The following is a 23,328-nucleotide window of genomic DNA, read 5'->3' on the forward strand; positions in this document are numbered from 1 at the left end:
ATGCAAGCTCCATTTCCTTGCCGTGGACTGAAGACTATCAAGGTTGCATAAAAGTACAAAATATATCATTCAAATCTTCCAAAGTTCCAGTGTACTCTTAGGCAAAATGGCTATCTAGTTCACTATACCTCATTTCTACCCCTAAATACATATGCTGAATAATCCCAATGTAGTTTATAGGACTATTTTTGTAAGACAACAAAGTAAAATGATTAAGAAGTCTACCATCAACTAACAAATGTTTATTTCATAAATAAAAGTAAAGATTATTCGTAACAATGGATTTTTTTCCCTTTAGGATAAGGTTCAGTATGTTGGAACTTAAAGAACTTCAGAGATCATCTGCAAACTCTTACTACTGAGAATCTGGTACACAGATTAGCAGAGTCAGCCTCACTTGGAAGATTGCTAGAAAAGCAGACTTGTAGTCCAAAGCAAATCAGACTCTGTCTGGTAATAGAAATTCCCAAGAGATGAGGATGACTATGAAAAATTGAAAAACTCTAGCTCAGTATCACACTCTGTCTTTGGCTCTGAAAGGGAAAAAGTCAAGCCTGAGGCCAAAGCCCTGTGAGGGCTAAACTCTGAGGCTAGAGTAACATGTCTAGTCTGAGTTCACTATGGTTCCTCCCACCCGCTATTCCTCTATAGCTTTATAACTGCTCATTCTTCTCGTTTGTGGAAGACAAATTTCAGAAGTTAAAATCTTTCAAAGTCTAGTGAAACCATTGGTAAAGGTAACAATGATAGCTATTTCTTAAACTTATTCATTGTGGAGAATATCTTTTAGAAAGACAAATTCTGTAGTGAGGCTACAAACAGGCATCTCCTAAATACTATCAGATATGATGAAGCCCTCCAAAAAGAATTGTATGCCTAGATTTAGGTAACTAGATCTAACCAAAAGTTTTCTTCATCATGAATATTTTCTTCTTTGGAAAAGAATGCATTGTTTTGGCTAATAATATGTTTTCTTACCTGAAATTCCTCTTATATAAACTACATTTGATTTTGTTTGCTCCCATTATTAAAAAAATAAAGAGTTCTCTACTGCAAGTTGTGAACAAAATGGCATTTTCTCCCTTGCTAATCTCTGCTACATTGATCGTCAGTTTTCCTTCTTAAAAACCAGTTTCTTGAGATTTTGAGGCAAGATTATGACTTTAATGTACTCATGGGCTATGTACAGAGATTATCAAATGAAACAAAACAAAGACTGGATAACTTAACTTTGATATTGCTTTAATCAAAACTATTTCTTCAGGGGCTGGGGATATGGCCTAGTGGCAAGAGTGCCTACCTCATATACATGAGACCTTGGGTTCGATTTCCCAGCACCACATATACAGAAAATGGCCAGAAGTGGTGCTGTGGCTCAAGTGGCAAAGTGCTAGCCTTGAGCAAAAAGAAGCCAGGGACAGTGCTCAGGCCCTGAGTCCAAGCCCCAGGACTGGCCAAAAAAAAAAAAGAAAAGAAAAAAAGAAAAACTATTTCTTCATATTTCCATTTTTTCTTGAGCATCTCTGTACAGTTACATTAAAGCTTCTTTTTTTCCTCTTTTATATGTGTTTTGTGTTAAAACGTTATCCCAGAATTGAACAGTACAGTACAGTACAGTATTGAAAATCAGTGATGGAAAGGGACCTCTAAGCCCTATTCTAATTTACTGAGAAAGTTGAATCTCCCACTATTAAAAACACACATTTTGTAAAATGGAAAATGTGATTTCGATGTATTATTTTGAAGTAATTGAAAGAGCTATTATTTTCTGAATTCCATGAAACAATTCTTATATGGAAGACCTCATTATCTCAGAGAAGTTTTAAGATCACATTATAAATGATAGTTTTAAACTATATCTCCACTTTATGATATTAGATAATTTTGAATATTCAACAAATTGTCACTGGGTAATAATTATCTTGTTAATGTCTTATGTATGACTACATAAAGATAATAAAACAATTTAAAATATTTTTAAAAAGAAACCAAGGAAAATAAGTTTCAGTTGACATTTCTAAACTACATAAACTTCCAGAGTCGAAAATGAAAGCTGAAACTTGAAGAGTGCACTGATGTGTATGTTTTTATGGTAAAGGAAACAATCATTTCTAGTACCCATATTGAAAATATTCATTTTACCTGTAGTCAAATTACATTACATATTTATTCAAGATCACTAATAAATTGACAAAATATTTACATCAAAGCTTCTTTCTCTATCCTTTACATTCTCTCTACTCTCCACCTACCACATTTACTGAAGACCATGACTTCTCTTGTCTGTGCTCAGGTCCAGAACCTCAGCTAAAATTGTAGGTTCTTGCTTAGACATGTTACTTTCATGTTAAAAAGGAGGGTATGAGGGACAAGGTAACAAACAGTACAAGAAATGTATCCAATGCCTAACGTATGAAACTGTAACCTCTCTGTATATCAGTTTGATAATAAATATTTGAATAAAAAAAAAGAAAAGTAAAAAAAAAAAACAGTCTCTAAATTCCCCACATAACTTCTCCATAGGTCTTTACCCATAATGCTTTTCTCCATCTACATTTTCTAGTCATATAAACTGGCATATGTAAAGCACCACTCCTTAGACTAATCATCACAATTCAATTTCACTGACAGAACAATGAGCCTCATGTTGAAAGCAACCCCAAATACTATGTAAGTCACTTAGTCAACTTCTGTTATTTGAATGTATGGCCTATGCTTCTGTAATACCCAGAAGGTACATGTTTCCTACACACTCTGCCTTTCGGTTTACCTAACATTACACCTCTTACTTTAAACTTACATGTGTCACTCAGTAGAGTACACCTCTACGTATTTAGCTCAAAATCCATGAGCTAGATAGTGCCAATGATTGCAAACCTATTCAAGTGTAACAAAAGAAAAATCAGAAGTTTCAGTTTCTTTGGCCAAAATTTACTGGGACCTCAATGAGGACCTGATAGCATACCTGTTCAAGGATACATCAGATTAATGAAAGAAGAATATATCAGGTGACTACTGGTCAACAAATACCACGCTTAATTTTCAATGCTCTTGTTTACTGAAGGTACTGAGGAGCTTTCTATACGATTGACAGTGGAGACCAGATATTACTATCCTCTGAACTATTGTGATTCCACTTTATTAAAGTTCTGAGTACAATCATTCTGCAACCTTTTCTTTCTCAGCAGTCACCACAATTATTTTGGTTAATTTGGGAGATTAAGTGGACCTACTGATGAGGAGCATGACTTTGAAACAATGTTTTCATGTAGCTAAGGCAAAGAGTTTCAGAGCTGCCCAAATACAAACACCAAGCAAGCTATGGCCAGTCATTGAGAAGAGTGAGTAGGCTGTATTACTTTGCAGCGATTGCCTACTAGTCTCTTTTAACTTAGGAACAGGGTCTTGTCTTACAGCATCAAATTTCAGTATTGGGACAAGGTTGAATGTGTTGTTATTCCACCTATTTATTGACTGGTTGATTACCTCTATGAAATCTAGGAAATAAGAATGATGAAGTAATTCTCAAGAAGATACCCATTGGAGAACTTTTAAATAACTGATTTGTAAAATATTATAGAACTTAATTCCTTAGTAATGTATAGTTTTAAGGCCTATATCATAAAAATAAAATGTATATGTTCACAAATCAAAATAAAAACTGAGTTAGCAAACTTACATGAGTTCAATGGAATAGCTTCCAAAGCTTCTATTTGCATTTTTCTTGAATAGCCCAACATACATGAGGCTAGAGATTTAACAGAGCAAAGACATGGGCAAGTATAACACTTTTTTTTCCCAACCAGTGCATTAAAATGACTTTTCTTGGGTTAATCTGGCTGGTCCCAAATATGGTTGAATATTTTTCTGAAAGATTTTTTTTTCCATTACATAAAAAACTCCCAGTTTTACCAACACATGCATGATGCTTTCAGGAAAATAGCTGTCTCTCCTCAAAATTTTTTTTTCATTTCCATAAATGCTAGATTTTAGTATCAACTTAACAGCCACAAACACACAATTCCCAAACTACACCTTTAATCTCTACAATGCAGAACTGAACTGAATTTATGAGCCGTGTTATTGTTTAAATCATATAAATAAAACTTACTGTTTCAGTGATGCTATTTCTATACAAATGCAGAACAGCCGGGGCTGAATAGATTCTATTAATAATGCAATATTGAGTTTCGTATTGACTTTAAGAAGTATTATCACCTCCTTGACTAACCCTTAGCTGCCAGCAGACGCTGCCTCAGGCCAGTACACACCTAATTGCTCGGTAAAAAGGCCGTTTCCCTACCTCATTGAGCCGCATGATGTGATAAATTTGCCTCAGGTACTCGCTGCCACCTGGTTTGTGGCAGAGATCCAGGACCATCGTGTTTATTTTCTGCTCAGTCAGTTCAAGAGCAGTATCTCCTTCTTCTAAAACGGTGCTTTTCTCCATTGTCAGAAATGCACTAAATACAAAGGAAGCAAATATGATTAAAAAAACAAAACCTGGAGATGAGAAATGGTCAGCGATTGAGTGTGGAGAGTAGATGTAAATTTCATACTCAGAGTACCCATGAAAATGTCTCTCAAGTAGCTAAGTCTTCCCAAATCACTGCTGCTATACAAACGGTGGAAGAATGAAGCTTCTGAAAGCATTCTTTAAAAATCGAATCATTTCGTTTAAACTGTTTCTTTATTACATTTATACTCCCTTCTACAAAACACTTCCACATCACTACAATTGTTGAAATTGCTATAATCATGGAATGGAAACAAAACATTTCTTTTTAAGAATAGGTAAGAAATAATTGGTATTTTTTCTAGGAGAATTAAAAAGTATCTTTGATGCCAGAAATAGCTTTAGTATTCTGTTTTGTGAAGATTTCTCTTTACATCTGTCATGGAACACATTAAAAAACTAATTAAAGTGTCAGAGGGGGAGCCTAATAAGCTAAATATAAATTGGGTCTTTCTAAGCAGCATGCTTACCATTGGATATTTTTAATTGGCCTTTGACACTTGTTGCTTTTTAAAACTATATGTCCTCTCTCCTGCTTCTTTCCTGTAACAGACACTTAGCTCAAGTCCACTACTCAGGCCAATCTTCCAGTACAAAGGTCTATTGTTACCCAAACAAAAACAATAAAAATAGTTCTGAAACATTATGAGTTGCTCATTGCAGTGATTGAATCAAACCCAGACATTGTCCATTTTAGACAAGTGCTCTACTACTGAGCTATGGTTCCAGCTCTGAAACATTTCTTTTTGAAGGATCATCTACTTACTTATTCTTTTTTTGAACATTATTTACATGCTAATAATGGATAACATATACATTTTAAACATCTTAGTCTATATCTGTGTAAAACAATGTATGATACTCATCAAACATCATGTATGTAAGCCCCAATAATTTTTTTCTTGTAATTGCTATTAGATCATGTAAGGCATTTCAATGCAAGTGTCCTTAGGAATAGTCCTAGTTTTTCACTATTTCCAAGACTAAATGAAATTTTTCATGGTGTAATCAGCTGTATACTGCAGTTCATTACTGAGATTTTGCCATGATTATAAAATTAGTTCTGCTAAGAGTCAGTGTTGCTGACCTAAAGACTGAACCAAATGATACCCAGCTGCTGGACATTAACTATAATATTGCTTCCACATGTAGCTTCAGAAATCCTCAAAAAAAGGGGGTGCTTTAAAGATCATATAAGCCTTGCTAAAAGAAAAAAAATAAGGCAAATCTTGACGTACCTAGAGCAAACTATTTTTTAAAAACAAAATACATTTGTTATACTAATGGGGATTTTCACCTATCTTTTGTAAGCTACATACAAGATGCAAGCAAAATTTCTTGTTAAGGTTGTGTTGAGGCTGACATTGAAAAAGTTGAGGCCCTCTGACAAAGGAGTACCTTCGTGTCAGCTCCTGAATTGTATCCTTTCCTGTCCATCACTGTGCAGGTGAAGCAAATGATTGGATTCAGTCAATGCTATGATTAATGAGTTCCTCTCTGGATTTGGGACTGCCTATCAATCATGTCATTAGGGAGAATGTGCCCTGAAAGAGGCAGACCTTAGCCAAGGAATAACTGCATTAATCTTAATCTGTATATGCACCCAGCCAGCCAAGTCAGGGTCACCATGATGAAAAACAATAATCTTCAACTCGACAAATTACTTTGCAAAGACAGACATTTCTTTACTTTTGGGGCTGTGTGTTCTCAAAAATCTAAGTTGACTGTTTACAGCTTGAGAGTTAGTACAAACTGAAGGTTATTTTAATGAATAGTAATGATTTCAGGCAGTATGCAAGACAGGCAAGGCTTATAGCTGCCACCTTTTAGACTAGTTATTTTCTCTATTTCCATAAAATCAAAGCTAAATCTGAATGCTAGTAAAATAAATCTAGCTAAATTATATTGGTTCCAAGATAATCTTCATGAAGAATTAAGACTTCATTTATCTTACCAGAAGAAATCATGTAATTTAAATTCTTCTTCCTGGTGTTATTTAAAAAGAAATAACTAGGATAAAGCCAAGGCAACCTTCTGTCTGATATAGACAACATAATTTGAAATACATTTTTCCTCATAGTGTAGATCTATGAACTAAATTATTACCAATTTATGAGCAAGACTTAGCTGTAAAAGTTTATATCTATATCAGGTAATCAATTTGAAATCAAGGACAAGAGTAAACATTCATGTAGCACCTGAAGTCTATGAGATTGTTACCTAAAATGAGTTAAATCAAATTGAAATTTTCACACATATGTAAATAAATAAATTTAAGTCTGTAATGTTATATATTGCTAGAAGTTATGAAATTGCAAAAGACATAGTACAGTCACAATTATTCAGAATCTTGGAATGCTATAGCACATTTTTTTTTCTCAAATTTTTATTTTCAAACTGACGTACAGAGAGGTTACAGTATCATACGTTGGGCATTGGATACATTTCTTGTACTGTTTGTTGCCTTGTCCCTCATGCCCCCCTCCCTCCCCCCCTTTCCCTCCCCCCCGCCCAGATGTTCAGTTCACTTACACCAAACAGTTTTGCAAGTATTGCTTTTGTAGTTATTTCTCTTTTTTTACCCTGTGTCTCTCGAATTTGGTATTCCCTTTGAATTTCCTACTTCCAATACCAGTAACCACGGTTTCCAATATACTCAGATAAGATTACAGAGATAGTGTAGGTACAAACATAGGAGGGTGATACAAAACATCATCAATAATAGAAACTACACATATACATAGGACGTTGAAAGTAGTTATAACTGTGATATATCACTTGTTTCCATATCATGGAGTTCATTTCACTTAGCATCATCTTATGTGTTCCTAAGGGTATAGCTATTGGGCCTTGTGATGCTCTGCTATGGCTTGCCTAAACCTGTACTAATTATTCCCAATAAGGGAGGCCATAGAGTCCATGTTTCTTTGGGTCTGGCTCACTTCACTTAGTATAACTTTTTCCAAGTCCTTCCATTTCCTTACAAATGGAACAATGTCATTCTTTCTGATAGAGGCATAAAATTCCATTGTGTAAATGTACCACATTTTCCTGATCCATTCATCTATGGAGGGGCATCTGGGTTGGTTCCAGCTTCTCGCTATGACAAATTGTGCTGCGATGAACATTGTTGTGCTGGTGGCATTACTGTGATTTTGTTTGTGGTCTTTTGGATAGATACCCAACAGTGGGGCTGCTGGGTCATAGGGGAGTTCTATATTGAGCCTTCTGAGGAATCTCCATACTAGCACATTTTTTAACTCAGCAATTCCTCATTTTTGCTGCATCTTGTAAGTGATAGCTAACTACATTTGAATATTAGCTAACCAGTTAAACATTATATAAACAATACTCTAGTACAACAGAGAATATATGGGTTGATGTTGTTAAATTAAAATCAGCTTTTTAGGAAAAAAAAACAAACATTAACCTACTGATTACTGTATGTAAGCTTAAGCATATTACTTAGATATTGCTTTAAATAAATTTTATTTGATATAGGAGCTTCTAGTCAGTAGTAGCATATATTCAATTTTATAACTACAATCAGATAACTCTTTTTCCTTTCCTTTCTTTCTCTTTTAATAACCACTGCTATACATAATGACACCCGACCTTAACCTTTTAGTCACTGGATTAAAGTCTATAAATTATTATCGAATGCAAACATAAAGATTCAGAAAGTCTCTGACAATGTTACTAAGCATTTGCCTGACTGTTGCTGTTACCATTCCTACCCAAGGGACATATCTGAAGTAAATTTTTAGAAATCAATATGATACTAAGAACATTATGATGGCCTAGTTTCATTATATAGATTAATATAGTCACAGATTAACATAAACAAGAGTATGGTTATATACATATAAGCAGGTTATATATATAAATATGTATATAAATGTATATATAACAGGTGCTTATTAGTTCTAAGCTTGATGCAAACAGCTCTATGCCAATCAATTTTTCAAAACATTCAGTTATTCTGGTAACCCAATGAAATTAAGGTTTTAAAAAACTCACTAAGTTGAATAAGATGCTCATCTACAAGTGATTTATACTTGTCCATTTAATTCTACAGCCTATCATCTATAAATAATTATAACCACCTTTCAAATGATTTTTTTCTTGTTTCAGGCAGAAAGTTATACTAGTATATGCTGGTAATAGGAATGTCACTGAGGACAGTGGAGGGCATTGGGGCAAAGTGTTTATAAAATGGGCTGACTTAGGAGACCACCTGAGCCGGAATTACTTGATCAATATCATGTAATTCTATACCTGAAAACTAACTTTAAGACAGGAGAACTAGATGTACATATTTAAATTCACCAGGGACCCTTAAAAATCTTTGCAGCACTACAAATCACTTAGCTCTTGATGACAAACCTATGAGAAGGCTGACATTTTCATACTGAAACAGCTGGGTGTGTTTATGGCTCTAGTGTGATATGCCCCAATTGCCCTCTGGGATTCTTACATTACCAGATGAAAAATGTGTACCTTTTTGACAATCGAGTACACAGAAAGCAATAAAAAGTCTTTTATATCCATTAATTCCTTCTTAATTTAATCTCCATGCCCACTCCATTTACAAAATGCTCTAGGCTGTCCATGAGATACTTGTTTGCACACTGAAAAGGAGTGAAACTAAATTCCCTTGGGTTTAACGACACCCTTTTAATCAGAAATCTTAAGATGGTGACTAAACAAGTATAGTGTTCCAGGGTATCAAAAGGGTTTGAATTTTAAGAAGATGAGGAGTGTCTAAAATGCCAGTGTTTAGTGGGATACTAATCTTCTTTTTCTTTCTCTCTATTCATCAAAGCTCCCATGATTTTAGCCAAATGACTACAGATGCCCATCTGACAGTTTGGTGCTGTTGTGTATTGGTGATTTTGTTACTGTGAAAGTAGCTGATGAAATTCAATGGTAGAAAAATATGACTTTACCATTCAGTGCTAAGTTTCCTTGCTTTCAACAGTTGGCGTTCTATCCAGTTGGGATTTCGTTGCTCGATGCTCTGTGTGACCTGCTGAATATTTGGGTTAGGGCTACTGTGCCCCCGAATGATGCTTTCCAAACACACACAAATTAAACTGAGTTTCTCCTTACTCCCTCTGTCAAGGGAGGCACCTGTTAAGAGTTCCACAGTGTTTCCATCCTCAAATATCCGACATATAATTATAATCAAGTTCCAGACAAGCAGGCCAACTTTCCTCAATTCAACAAAGTTTTTTGACATTTTTCTCTCAGACAGAATAAAGAAGTATTTAATTGGGGGAGGCAAACATGCAATCACTGTAGGTAGCTTGCTGATTACAATAGATACTGCCTGAGCAGCAAGCCTTGTGAAGCCTGTGGAAGAAAAGACAGAAAAGGTATGATTAATATTAGCATTTGCGTTCCATCACTGTATGGTTTTGTGCTGTACAGGGATGTCTAATTTTTGTGGAGAAAATTGTTGAGAAGAGCAAGTTCTTGACATATTCTGACAGAACACAATTGGGGTTTCCTGCTGGATTTACTAATTTCCCCCAGATTCTAAGATTAGTATATGTTTTTTTGCTCCTCTCCACAAATGGCAATTAGAAAATCCAGAATTATAATTTGTATTTTTATCTAAGACTGCAGCTCTGAAGGACTTAGATGCCTCACTAACTAACCAATGCAAAGGCATCCCTGCTAAATTTCTCTCTCCTTGTAACTTTCAATATTACTGAGTTCCCTTTAGTCCTTTCTCCTCTTCCTCTGGAGTCTGTGACACAATCATCCCAGCTCTTCTCAGGTCTGCATCCTCTTCTTTTCATGTATAGTCCAAGGATCTCCTCTGAAAACTTTGCTTCACCATTATGGTCTTCACATCCCATCCTTCCGTCCTTTTCTTTTCTTTTTTTGCTAGTCCTGGGGCTTGACCTCAGGGCCTGAGCACTGTCCCTGGCTTCTTTTTGCTCAAGGCTAGCACTCTACCACTTGAGCCACAGCGCCATTTCCAGTTTTTTTCTGTTTATATGGTGCTAAGGAATTGAACCCAGGGTTTCACGCAAGGTAGACAAGCACTCCACCGCTAGGCCACATTCCCAGCCCCTCTCAGTCCTTTACTATCACATAACTTGTTTTGTTTCCTTGCCATCACCTAATGAAAACTGTCTTTGTTCATTATCTGTTACCCTCCACTAGAATATAAACTCTAGGAGAGCAGTACATGGATACCATCATTCAGTACCTAATATGAGGAGCTGTTCAATAAACATCTGTTGCATAAATAAGTCAATAACCTGGTTCCTGTAACTGCAAGAGGTACATCACCTTTAAAGTAAAATTAAATTTAAAAAATAAAGGAAGTAGCAAGTAATGGTAAAAAATGTTAATCTGGTTCCTGTTTTTCTCTACTATATGTCTTTGTGTCCCAGGCTAATTTTACATCCTCCTAACAATGTAGATGTTTATTTAGCAGTCTTTGGACCTTTGGCTGATGATTCTGTAGTTTTCCTCTCCTTGGTCTGTTTCTCTAAAGATGTATCAATCTTCCTTCTCTATATTAGGGTTTCTCATCTGGACTGGATAGTTCTTCGTTTTGAGGAGCTGTCCTGTACACTGAGGGATGATTAACAGTATCTCTGATTTCCACCCACTAAACTCCAGTAACATACCCTTCAAGTGTGACATCTCTTGTAAATGCATTTGACTATAATTGTTTGAATATTATTATCCATATGACCATGTTAGTAATCAGAATCATAATGAACTATCCTGTGTAATCTTTTCTATTAGCTTTATTCTATATATCATTGCTAGACTTTCCAGGGATATAATAGAATGTCTGACATAGAAAACTTAAAGGAAAGAAGAATTTATTTTGTCTATGGTTTCAGACTATCATAGCAGGACAAGTGTACTAGAGCACAGAAGCTCACATCAGGGCAACCAGGATGCATTGAGTTAACACTAGCTAACTTCCTCTTTGCTCCTTTTATCCAGTTTGGGCCTCAATTCTATGGGATAGTGATGACCACATTTCAGGTGGGTCTTCCCCCTTAATTAATCCTCTTTGGAAATTTGCCCACAAACATCCCAGAAGTGTGTTTCACTTAGCTTAAAAACAAATGGTTCCGTGGTATTTTCTTTTTATTCAAATGAATAGCTGTAAATGAACTTTGAAAGGTAGAAAAAGCAAACTCTCTTCTGACCTTTTTGCATTTGTCAATTATTTTAAATATCTTGTTCTTTATGCGTTTATGATTCATACTCTCTCCTTTACTGTTGGGTATTGTATTTAAAATATTGTAGTTTATACTCCCTCAGTCTTAAGGAGGGCCTAAGCATAGGTACTGAGCAAATGTTCCACAGTCTAAATACATATCAAACAAAGATTACCAATCATCTTTATAACTTGCCTCTACTGAAACTTTGTAAACTCTAAAGACTCCAAGGACTCAAACCTTCCTCTGAAGTTTAAGGCAAATTCCAATCAGTACCTTAAGGCTGATGACAAATGATGAAGTCCATTCTATCAAACACAAGCAGTCTGAATCTATACTACAGTTAACAATAGTCAGTAAGTACACTTTTAACCACAGCCACACATTGCTTTTTTTCCTACATACTATGAGCCATTTTGTTTTCAAAGCTGATAACATGAAAAAGATATTGGGAAAAATAGAACATGATAAGTATGTTTATATGCTTATCATTTCTTCATTGTATACTAGGGTCATAACATCTATGGATTATAAAACAGGAAAAAAAATTACAACAAATAAAAGACTAAATGTTTCAAAATTAATTCTAAATGGTTAACATATGAAAACATCAAGAATATGTTATGTGGGGCTGGGGATATGGCCTAGTGGCAAGAGTGCTCGCCTCGTATACATGAGGCCCTAGGTTCGATTCCCCAGCACCACATATACAGAAAATGGCCAGAAGTGGCGCTGTGGCTCAAGTGGCAGAGTGCTAGCCTTGAGCAAGAAGAAGCCAGGGACAGTGCTCAGGCCCTGAGTCCAAGCCCCAGGACTGGCAAAAAAAAAAAAATAAATAAAAGAATATGTTATGTTATGGTAATGTGATTTAATATGTTTTATGATGATTAAAATCTGGGCTTCATATTTTATAATATAAAGGTCAGGTGTCAATACCATATTGTTATAATTCTCACAGGGGAGAAAGTCACCACACAAACACAGAACCACAGTATTATTACACATAGAACAGTTGTATTACTTGTGCAAACATAAGTATAGCATGTATATATTCAGTCTTATCCAGATAAATTAGTTGTTATTGCAAACAGATTTAACATTTCATTTTTCCATTTTTAAGGAAAAGGTTTAAGGATCACTGAAGTTTCACTTGGATTATTTTTGTACTTGTGTGTGCCAATCCTAGGGCTTGCACTCAGGGCCTGGGCACTATCCCTGAGCCTCCTTTTGCTCAAGGTTAATGCTCTACCACTTGAGCCATCGTGCCACTTCTGGCTTTTTCTGAGTAGTGTATTGGAGATAAGAGTCTCATGGACTTTCTTGTTTGGACTGGCTTCAAACAGCAATCCTCAGATCTCAGCCTCTTGAGTAGCTAGGATTACAGTCATGAGTCCCCATCACCCAGCTACTTAGACTGTTTCTAAAAGTTAGAAAAATCTAAGTTCTGAAGTGTGCAGGTATGATTTTATTGTGGGTACTCAATCCTTTTCCCAATTTGCTTACAGATGTATGTTCTTTATGCTGCTACCTCTCTTAGTCCTGTCCAGCATCCATTGTTTCAGTTAAAGTAATTACTCCAAACACTTTCCCCATAAAGCATTCTTTTCATTAAAGACATAATTTACTATTGAGAGAATACCATCTCAAGCATATCTTTCATTTAATTGCTGTCAATGTAACAAAACAAAACTAGTTCTTTGTGTATTTGCTCTTTGAAATGTAATGGAGCACATTAAGGGGTTAACCTTTGTCAGAACCACCTGAATTTCTAGCCAATTGAACGGAAAACCTCCTTCCCTGTATCATTTATTGTAATATTTATTTCTTTTAATCTTCAGTGTTTTTAATATAGTAGTATTTTCTGACAAAGGAATAAATGAAGTAAATGTATTTTAGTTTTTCACCATAGTGTTTCCTATGTTCTGTCACTTTCAATATTTCAAGGACAAATGTTTCCTTAGGTTCTGGCTATTTGTCTTTTAATGAGCTAATTTGTTTTAAAAAAGGGAGACTTTACAATTTATTATTGTTTAGACATCTTTTACAAAAAACACGATTATATATCACTTGACTTAAAATACTGGGAAAAATTATACAGGTTTTTTCTTCATGTCTGAGATGCCTAGTAGTGAAATGTTTTGCTAATCAGGGCAATTTCAAGCTACTATTAGCTAGTATCTCAAGGCATAATGCTCAGGAAGGATTTACACTTAACCATAATGTATACGAAGCAAGATTTCAATAGTTTTCCTGCACTTTTTCTTCCCCCAAATTTGATCAAATAGTCATTGTTTTATCTTATGGCTGAGGAAGAGTACAAAATAGTAACAGAAATAAGTTTGAATATTTTCACAGTCTCATTTTGTACCTTTCATTGAATTTCCAGTATTATCATTTGCTGATTTACAGGAGTACCATAGGTATGCTTTAGGAGGATTATTTTGTCGAACCTGGATTCTACAATACAAAGGACAATTTCAATGCATTGCTGAATTCAAAATAGTAAAGAAGTTGTGAGGTCAAGATTGTAGGTCTCCTGCACCTGAGCCTCCTCACATCCTGTGCCCAATGCACAACTGGTTTACTTACCTACTTAGGGGAGGGTTCGAGTGACAGTCTCCATGTGAGATATAGTAAAGTTTAACTCCTTTCTTTCTTCCCACACACCAAAGAACTGTACTTATTACTCTGATATATATCCACCTATTTATGAAATAGTCTCCAAGAACCAAATGAAGATATTGTATGTAGATTTTAGTGTATGTCTAACCTTAAATATAGTGCCTGGTATGTAAAAGTTACTCATTAGCAAACACCTGTTGAATGAATAAATGCTTCAGTGTCCAGAATATATTAACTGCCTTATGCAACATTTTCACCTTTATTTTAGGAAGAGTCCAAGACACACAGCAGATGCAGGAAACAATGGATAGTACTGCACTCTCTATAGTTTTTTTCTTATACATATACACACATACTTAAAAAACAAAGTTAGCATGTGGATTATAGACAGTGACAAATTAAAATAACAATTATAACAATCTACTATAATGAAATCATACATATGGATTCACTTCTTGGGATTCTTTCTCTTGAAAGAGTTAGTAGAAATACTTGTGGACCACAGCTGACTGAAGGTAACTAAAACTGCAGGAAACGAAATCATAGAGAAAGAGTGAAAATCAAGGTGAAGAAGTGGCAATCTAAAAATCAGAGGGCAGAAAGGAAGAGCAATAGAATTTCTTATTAACATGTGTATTTAGCATACACAAAGAGATTCATAAAGCCATTTTCATCTATGACTTTCTTTTGTACATTTATGTGACCCGACACCTATCTGTGGCTGTCTCCATACTGTATATATGTATATATACTTTTAGTAAGAATTTTATGTATAAACCTAGTGAGAATTGTATGGAAAACATTATTTAGTAAGGAGCATACAAAACCAGATGCTGCAAGAGCATGGAAAATTCCAGAATGCTCTTTAGAAAGCCAAGTTCTGCATGAGTAGAATGACTGGAAAGCCACAACCTAAGGAATGCTACACATGTATCACGATGTGCTCACTACAGAACGTGCTCCTGAATGGCTCAAAATGAATGAAATATCCAAAAGCTAGAATGAAGGAGAGATGGCAACAACTCTTACATAATGACGAACTTAAGTAATGAGAAGGTGACATTTTACAATTTCAATTAAATGGCTTTACTAGTTTCAAAGGCAGTTTAATAAGACTTGGGCAGAATTAAAGCTTGACTATGAAAGGTCACAGATAGATAATTGATTTGAGTTTGTAATATAAGGTTGCTGGATAAGAGCCACTTTATTTAGGATCTCCATGGAAAAGAAAGGAAGGCTAGTCCCTTCAATTGACTTTTGTGAGTTGAGCTGGAGTATTTTCTTGCTGAAAGATTCCTTATTCTTCTTTGTTAAAGAGGAATGCGAATGGGCAACAGTTATATTTTGAATACAGAGTACACATTGAAAGAAATTTCCTAAAAATATCTAGGAAGGAGAAAATCTTTTTAAAAGAGAGTGCTTTATTAGTAGAGTAAATGTATATTCTAAACAGCTAATAGATTTCAAATACTCTTGGTTAGAGTCACAGTGTTCTGAACAGTATCAATACATTAAATTTAGAACCCTAGGTATGGGAGGAGATAGCATCCTGTCAAAAAAATATATATGTAGTTACCAAACTGGTTGCTATGTTGGACCTGAAACCTAGGTATGTTAAAAGAGAGTAATAATTAGTGATTGCAAGGGAAAACATAAAGGAAAGAATAATTAAGCCAAATACCAGAATAATTTTGAGAGTAGAAATGTTATTCACTATAGTTAAAGGAAATTAGTCAAAATCATGTAACCAATGTGTGAATAGTTTCAGAATCAAAATATCACAGAGAAGTCTGAACTGATAACTTAAAAAGATGAATACTTGAGTCATTTTCATTCCTTGTTTCCTCCTTGTTCCTGTGACTCACAGTAAAACAGTAAAAATTACTGTTAGAAAAATTACTGATAGAATAAAGATTAATGAGGTTGACCAATCTTATAATTTTAATTGAGTCAATTATCCTAGAATATCCTTGAATAATCTAGAAAATTACTTCTTTGGGGGTTGTTTTCTTAAAGAGAGACAAGTGAAATTACCTTTGTTTGGTTCTTTCCTTTTTGTTTCTTTTGGAATATAATTCCACTGCCGTGGAATGCTCTCAAGCAGATAGCCTGGAACTCTGGGTTTGTTTAGGCTTGTCTCACAGTTTTCCCCAGAGCTCATCATAGACATTATCTGCCGCACAGTGTCCTTGACCGCATCCCTCAGTGATAGTCTCAAGCACTGGATGACCTCTGGCTCAGACTCCATGTTCGTTGAATCTTTAAAACAAGATGAGCATTGTGGTTAGCAGAGCTTAGCAATCAGCTGTGCATTCGTTACCTGGGAACGGTATGCACAATAATCTTAAAGCTATAAGAAAGGACAGGTGATTTAAACTGAGAAATTATATAACTGCTATTCAGTTCATAAACTATTAAAGCTCTTACTTCTTGGTAATGAAGAAATGGTGATCAAAATAATAGTAAATAACAATATTTACTGGTAGTTTTGGACCCTGGTGGTTAACTATAAATTGTATGATCTTCTTTAGATTTGCAGAAACATTAAAAGTTTTGGACTTTTGGAAATATTTGAAATTTTATGATGGAAATACAGGAGACCCTGAATTTGATCCCTAGAACCACAGAGAAAACAATAATGAGAGAAAACAATTAACATTTTATTTACCCTTTGACTCATTTCTTTCTTTCTGTAGTACTAAATCTATTCCTGAAGAAACTAAAAATATATAAAGATTAGAAACACCATGAATGTACAATAATTAATGATTTTTAAAATTAGTTCTCATAAGCCAGGCATGGTCAGAAGTAGTGATCAGGGGATCTTGGTTCAAGTACAGCAGGGGAAATGTCTCAGAGACTGAAAATTCTAGACAGGGATTCAGTCTCATCCAATGTCTGTCTCATCCAATGTCTGTACAGTAGGGTAGGTGCTTGTCATCTCAGCTATGTGGGAAAGCATAAATAGGAAAATCGAAGTCCAGGTCAGCCAGGGCATAAAGTATAACAATTATATCAAAAGAACAAACCACACATGAAGGCTAGGAGATTGACTCAAGTGGTAGGATGCCTGCCTTGAAAGTGAAAGGCCCTGAGTTCAAACCCCAAACTCCCATACACATAAAAAAGAGACCTCTCATCTACTAGTCATTGTACAGTAGACTATAAATCTTTTTTGTTGTTGGCTTTTTAAAAAATTTGCTTTGTTGTCAAGGTAATGTACAGAGGGGTTACAGATACATATGTAAAGTAGTGAGTACATTTCTTGTAATACTTGTTACCTCCTTCAGCATTTTTCTCCCACCTTCCATCCTTCCCAATTCCCACCCCCTCCCCAGTTGTACAGTTAATTTCCAGCATATTGTCTTGTGAATAACATGCTGCATTGGTTAGCCTTTTATCCTTTGTCTCACCATTTTGATGATCCCCTTCCCTTCTCTAATTCATATAAATGTATTTACAATGCCCAGGGTACCAAAATCAAATACAGTGACAATAGGGGCTAAACAATAGGGAAGAAAAACAAAAGAAAAAAGAAATAATTTCTCATAGTACATTAAAAAATAACAACAATGAAAAGCTCTTGCTTCCATATTTTGGAGTTCATTTCACTTAGCTTTTTTGTCAGTTGTAGGGTGTGAACTCTGGGCCTGGGTGCTGTCCCTGAGCTCTTCAGTTCTAGGATAGTGCTCTAACACTTGAGCCATAGCACCACTGTTGGTTTTTGGTTGATTTATTGGAGATAGGAACCTCAAGGACTTTCTTGCCCAGTCTGGCTTCAAACTGTGATCTTTAAATCTTAGTCTCCTATGTATCTAGGATTACAGGTGTGAGCCACTGGTGCCCAGCTTGTAAATCTTGAAGTTAGAACCAAAATAAGTTAGGAAAAAGTATCATATACTATTTTAATTTAATTTTTATATTATATATATGGTTTTCTTCCTACTGTCAATGTTAATTGGCATTATTGATGATATATAACATTCTGGATAGTCTTTTTCCTCTATCTTTTATTCTTTCCCCTTTCTTCTTTTCTTCCCTTGTTTTATTCTTTATTTACTTCCTTTATTTTCTTCTGTACATATATTGAGCTTTCATATAGTTTCTTTCCTTTATATAGTTTCCTGCCATTATTAATTCATTAAACAGCATAATGAAGCTTTTATCCTATATTAATAATTAGTATCCACTTGGTTGAACTTTTTGGAGCTATGGATTAAATGTATTTTACTTATGGATCAAATATATCTTAGTTACATTTAAATCTGAAAATTCTAGGAAGCCAGAAACACCTACTTCCTTTTGTGAAAAGTTACATTTACCTTTGTTTAGAAAGGTTATCAAATCAAATAGAAAAAGTATTGAAAATGACAGGAAAAATAATTTTCTCAGAATTACTTAAAACTTAAGTGAGTGGACCAATATAAAGTATTTGGAACAATAACTGGCACATAGTCTATGTAAGATACGCTTATTAATATCTCTGAGCATTGCTTTTTGAAAATAAAAATGTTACAGTTTAGATACATTCAATAGTCATTTGATATGAAGTCCTGAGACCTTTTCAACAGTAGATCCTCTATTGAAGTTTAGGCATTATCCAGTGATGCTTATGGTAGAAAGAAGATACATATTAAGAATGGGAAAATAAGAGACAGAGGGAACTGGGAGAAGATAGGAAAACATAGGACACATGGTCAGGCAACCTGGCTTCATAGTACTACCACAAATTTCTTCATCAGTTAAAGGTTGCAGTGTGTCTGGATTTCTGAGAAATTTTTCATAGAGAGTATATACTGTACCCTTAAGTCCAGCTGTTGTGAACTCAAATCTTAATTCTAGATTACCAACATAAAGAAGAAAAGCAAACAAGGTATTCTCCTAAATGAAAAGTGGTGTTACTGACTTCTGGTCATATATTAACTGAAACAAAAACAAATAAATATAAAATTCAAGCTGTAGCATGTAACTTAAATAATCCAGTGTCTCATTTGGTAATATTTCAAATCAACATTAAGAAATTTTACTTCACCTAAGAGGAACATCAGTATTGTTACCTATAAAATAACAAGGAGAGAGGACAGGAATGGTTGGCCATAAAGGTAATTATGGGTTTTCTTGGTTTTCATTTACTGTGACTTTAGGATTAAAAAAAAGAAAATGTTTTACAGCATGTATAAACAAAATCAATAAGATCTGTGAATCTACTTTATCCTTCACAGTAAGTAACCACGAGTAACTAGAAAAAAGCCAAATTATGTATGGCCTAAGTCAAAACTGAGCTTCGGGTTTCTGCAGCGGCAATTTGAAGATTGATAAAATCATTTGTTTAAAGCACAAATTTTCAATTTCATCAATATAGTCTTAAAGTTTGACAATAACATATCTGGCAGGGCATAAATGGATGAAACTTCATTACTCTAAAAAACTCTGTAATTTCAAAGAATCTGAACATAGATAATTTAGTGGGAGCTTTCCAAGAATGATGCTATAAGCAATAAATACTAACTTAATTTGGCTTTATAAAAGCAATGGGAACTACATCTGACTGTGTTCATGAGTAAAAATCTTGGCAAAGAAAGTATTCTATTAAAAAATTTACTAAACAGGAACCATGGGATATAGGGTTTTCTGTAACATATGTAATTAGGGAATCAAAGTAATAAAATAGCATTAAAATCCTTACAAAACATATCCCTTTTTTAAAATCTATGACTAAAGTTTTTCTTTGACACTTGAATGCTGTAGATGGTAGAAATAAACAATTAAGTTTGGACATAACTGGGTCTCACTTATTTGAATATTTTTGTCTTTAAGTAGTTGTACAAAGGAGTTGCCATTCACCAAAGCAGTTTATGAATAAAGTGCATTTTGATCATTGTTAGCCCTTGCAACCTTCTCTCACAACCCTAGCAACTTACTCCTCCTACTCTTACTTATCTTAATTTTAGGTCAAGGATTGAATTTTTAGCCATTTAACAAAGAAGTTTATATATACAATACATGTTGATCTCAGTTTTTAGATAAAAAACAAACTAATGAACCAGAGAGTGACAAGCAGCCACTAAGTAACCAGACAAGAATATACTGTTTCTGCCCAGCAAAAGTTCTTCTGAAAGGAAAAATAAGAGAGGGGAAATGGAGGTGGTGAATATGATCAAAGTATGTAAGACAGGTGTGAAAATGTTACAGTGAAAGGTTATTTTACACAATTAATGGGATCATTAAAAAGAAAAAGAAAAAAATTAAAGATAATAAAGTATGACATAGGCAGGAAAGAAATTTATCAATGTATGTATCTGACATATATATATATATATTTTTGCCAGTCCTGGGGCTTGGACTCAGGGCCTGAGCACTGTCTCTGGCTTCTTTTGCTCAAAGCTAGCACTGTGCCACTTGAGCCAAAGCGCCACTTCTGACCATTTTCTATATATGTGGTGCTAGGGAATTGAACTCAGGGCTTCATGTGTATGAGGCAAGCACTCTTGCCACTAGGCCATATTCCAGCCTATACATATTTTATTAATATATATATATATATATAACAAGTCAATTAGACAAGCAATTGAAAGTCAAAAGTTTTAAACAGATTATTTTACAAGAGAATATCTTTAAATGGTCAATAAAAACAGGAAGAGGTATTAAGTCATTAATCATGAGGGTTATATTAACTAAAACTGCTTGAGATAATACTGTATATTGAATAACCAAAATAGGAAAGACAATTTCAAGTGTTGACAAAGATATAGATGAAATTCTCATATATTGGTTGAAATGTGAAAAGGTATTGAAAAATAAGTTAGAACTTTATTGTGAAGGTAAACCCAGGATTTCCACTTCTAAGTAGTTACCAAAGGGAAATGAAAACATACAGCCACATGACAACATGCCCAAAAGTGTTGACTGCACAAATAACCCAGAATGCCCAATCAGATGACCAAAGTAGATAGAAAATTCTACTCAGAGACATATTAATCAGTGTAATAATACTCACTGATTATAATTCACCATGAAAAGACATCATCATAATCTAAGCAAAAGAAGCACAATCAAAGAATACATAGATTTCTACTTATGCAAGTTAGGAGTCAAAATTAACTTACAATGAAAGAAAGGTTATCACTATCTTTCTGGGTTTGCTTCTAAAAGGAAGAACTGATTATCAAGGGGGATGAAAGGCTCTTTGGCAGACAATGGAAATTGTCTATATACCTTTATTGTGATAGTTGTCCCACAGGTTTCTACACTGACCAAAGTTATTGAGCTCTTAGTTTGAAGTAGTCAATTTTTCTGTCTGTAAAATATTCCTAATAATTAAGTTTTTAATATGTGGATTATAACTAGAGACACTGGATGAAAAGCCAAATTTAAAAAGATCAGGACGAATGGCTACAATATAGAAAAAAGACACTTCTAATTCCTAAAACTTTACTTACAATATTTACCCACACACTGGTGTAGGAATTTATGTAGGCAACAGAGAAAATCATCGTGCCTTATACAATAGTAAACTTCTGTAATGTAAGTTTAGCCACAAGAAAACGACTTATCATAAAACCATCCTAAAGTGCTCTTCTTCATATTAAGTGAAGTGAGTCAGACTCAAAGAAACATGGATCCCGAGTTTTCACTCATTGGTAATAATTGGTAAATGTTTAAGTTAGTCCTAGCAGAGGATCACAATAGCTCAATGGGCATATACATATGATCATGTAATAAGATGATGCTAAGCGAAATTAACTCCAAGATATGGAAACAAGAGTTTTTTTTCATTGTTGTTATTTTTAATGTAACATGTGATTTTTTTCTTTTTCTTTCCCATGGTTCATCCCCTGTTGTTACTGTATTTGAGTTCATTACCCTTGGTATTATATATATATATATATATATATATATATATATATATATATGTTTATCTGAATGAGAGAAGGGAAGGGGAACATCAAAATGGTGAAACAAAGAATAAAAGGAGAACCAATGCAACAGCAATATTCACAAGACAATATCTTGGAAATTAACTGTACAACTCAGGGTGGGGGGGAGGTTGGGGGCAGGGAAGGTGGGAGAAAAATGAGAGAGGGGTAACAAATATGACAAGAAATGTACTCACTACCTTACATGCGTAACTGTAACCCCTCTCTACATCACCTTGACAATAAATTAATTTTTTTTAAAAAGAGCTCTTCTTAAAGTCATATTGAGGATGAGATGGATGAGAAGAGAACAAAAGTAGGGACTTTGTTTTCAAATATTAACTTAGGAATTTTTACCAACTCCTTAAAGTCTTTCTTCCCAAAAGCCATAAAAAGGGCAATGCAATCTTGAAGAACAGAGCGAAATATATATATTAGGTATATTGCTATAATAGATACAGCTTTTTATTTACAATATTTTCCTTATTTACACACCATTTTTAGCATTAGCTTAAAAATCAGCAAGGGTAATTTATATTTTGACATTTTCATTTGTCCAGTGACTTGATCTTCTGTGAAGATGTAGCTTGCAATGATTTGTCATCAAATCACTTTCTCACACAGTGCAATGAGCATTTATATGTTTTTTATTTTTGTGTCCTATATTTTTAAATCTTTTAATATGGGTACTATCAACCAGCCAGCATTACACTCATGGGTGAAAAGTTAAAACGATTTCTTCTAAAATCAGGAACGAGACAAGGATGTCTGTCTGCTCTCTGCACTCCTCTTTAATATAGTACTATTCCTAGCTTGAGCAATAAGGAAAGAAACAAATATAAAGGGGATCCAAATAGGGAACGAAGAAGTTAAATTCTTCCTCTTGGCAGATGACATGATCCTGTATTTAAAGAATCTCAAAGACTCTTCTCCCAAGTTACTTGAGATTTCTAATTATAAAATCTGATTTTATAGTCATCACTGAATTCATACCCTCATTAAGCAAGCATCTCAAAGTAAAGAGAAATAACATGGACGATTAGTTAGGAGATATTTTTTTTTATTTCTATTTTTT

The 23,328-nt window shown here is 34.5% G+C and overlaps 1 protein-coding gene across 6 annotated transcripts in view; it reads right to left on the reverse strand.

The window, feature by feature from the left end:
• The window catches only part of Kiaa0825 (KIAA0825 ortholog), a 393,831-nt gene that overhangs the window by 202,386 nt on the left and 168,117 nt on the right, over nt 1-23,328 (reverse strand). For 4 of the 6 annotated variants that reach the window (XM_048331257.1, XM_048331260.1, XM_048331259.1 and 1 more), the window contains 3 exons: nt 16,372-16,596; nt 9,466-9,871; nt 4,304-4,463 (listed from right to left, as the gene is read on the reverse strand). In XM_048331257.1, coding sequence (XP_048187214.1) covers nt 4,304-4,463; nt 9,466-9,871; nt 16,372-16,596 — 791 coding nt within the window. Of the gene's footprint in view, nt 1-4,303; nt 4,464-9,465; nt 9,872-16,371; nt 16,597-23,328 lie in introns of those variants that run through there. The other 2 variants (XM_048331261.1, XM_048331262.1) reach the window with 2 other exon arrangements.

The sequence above is a fragment of the Perognathus longimembris genome, chromosome 22 (genome assembly GCF_023159225.1).
Source record: "Perognathus longimembris pacificus isolate PPM17 chromosome 22, ASM2315922v1, whole genome shotgun sequence".
NCBI lineage: Eukaryota > Metazoa > Chordata > Mammalia > Rodentia > Heteromyidae > Perognathus > Perognathus longimembris.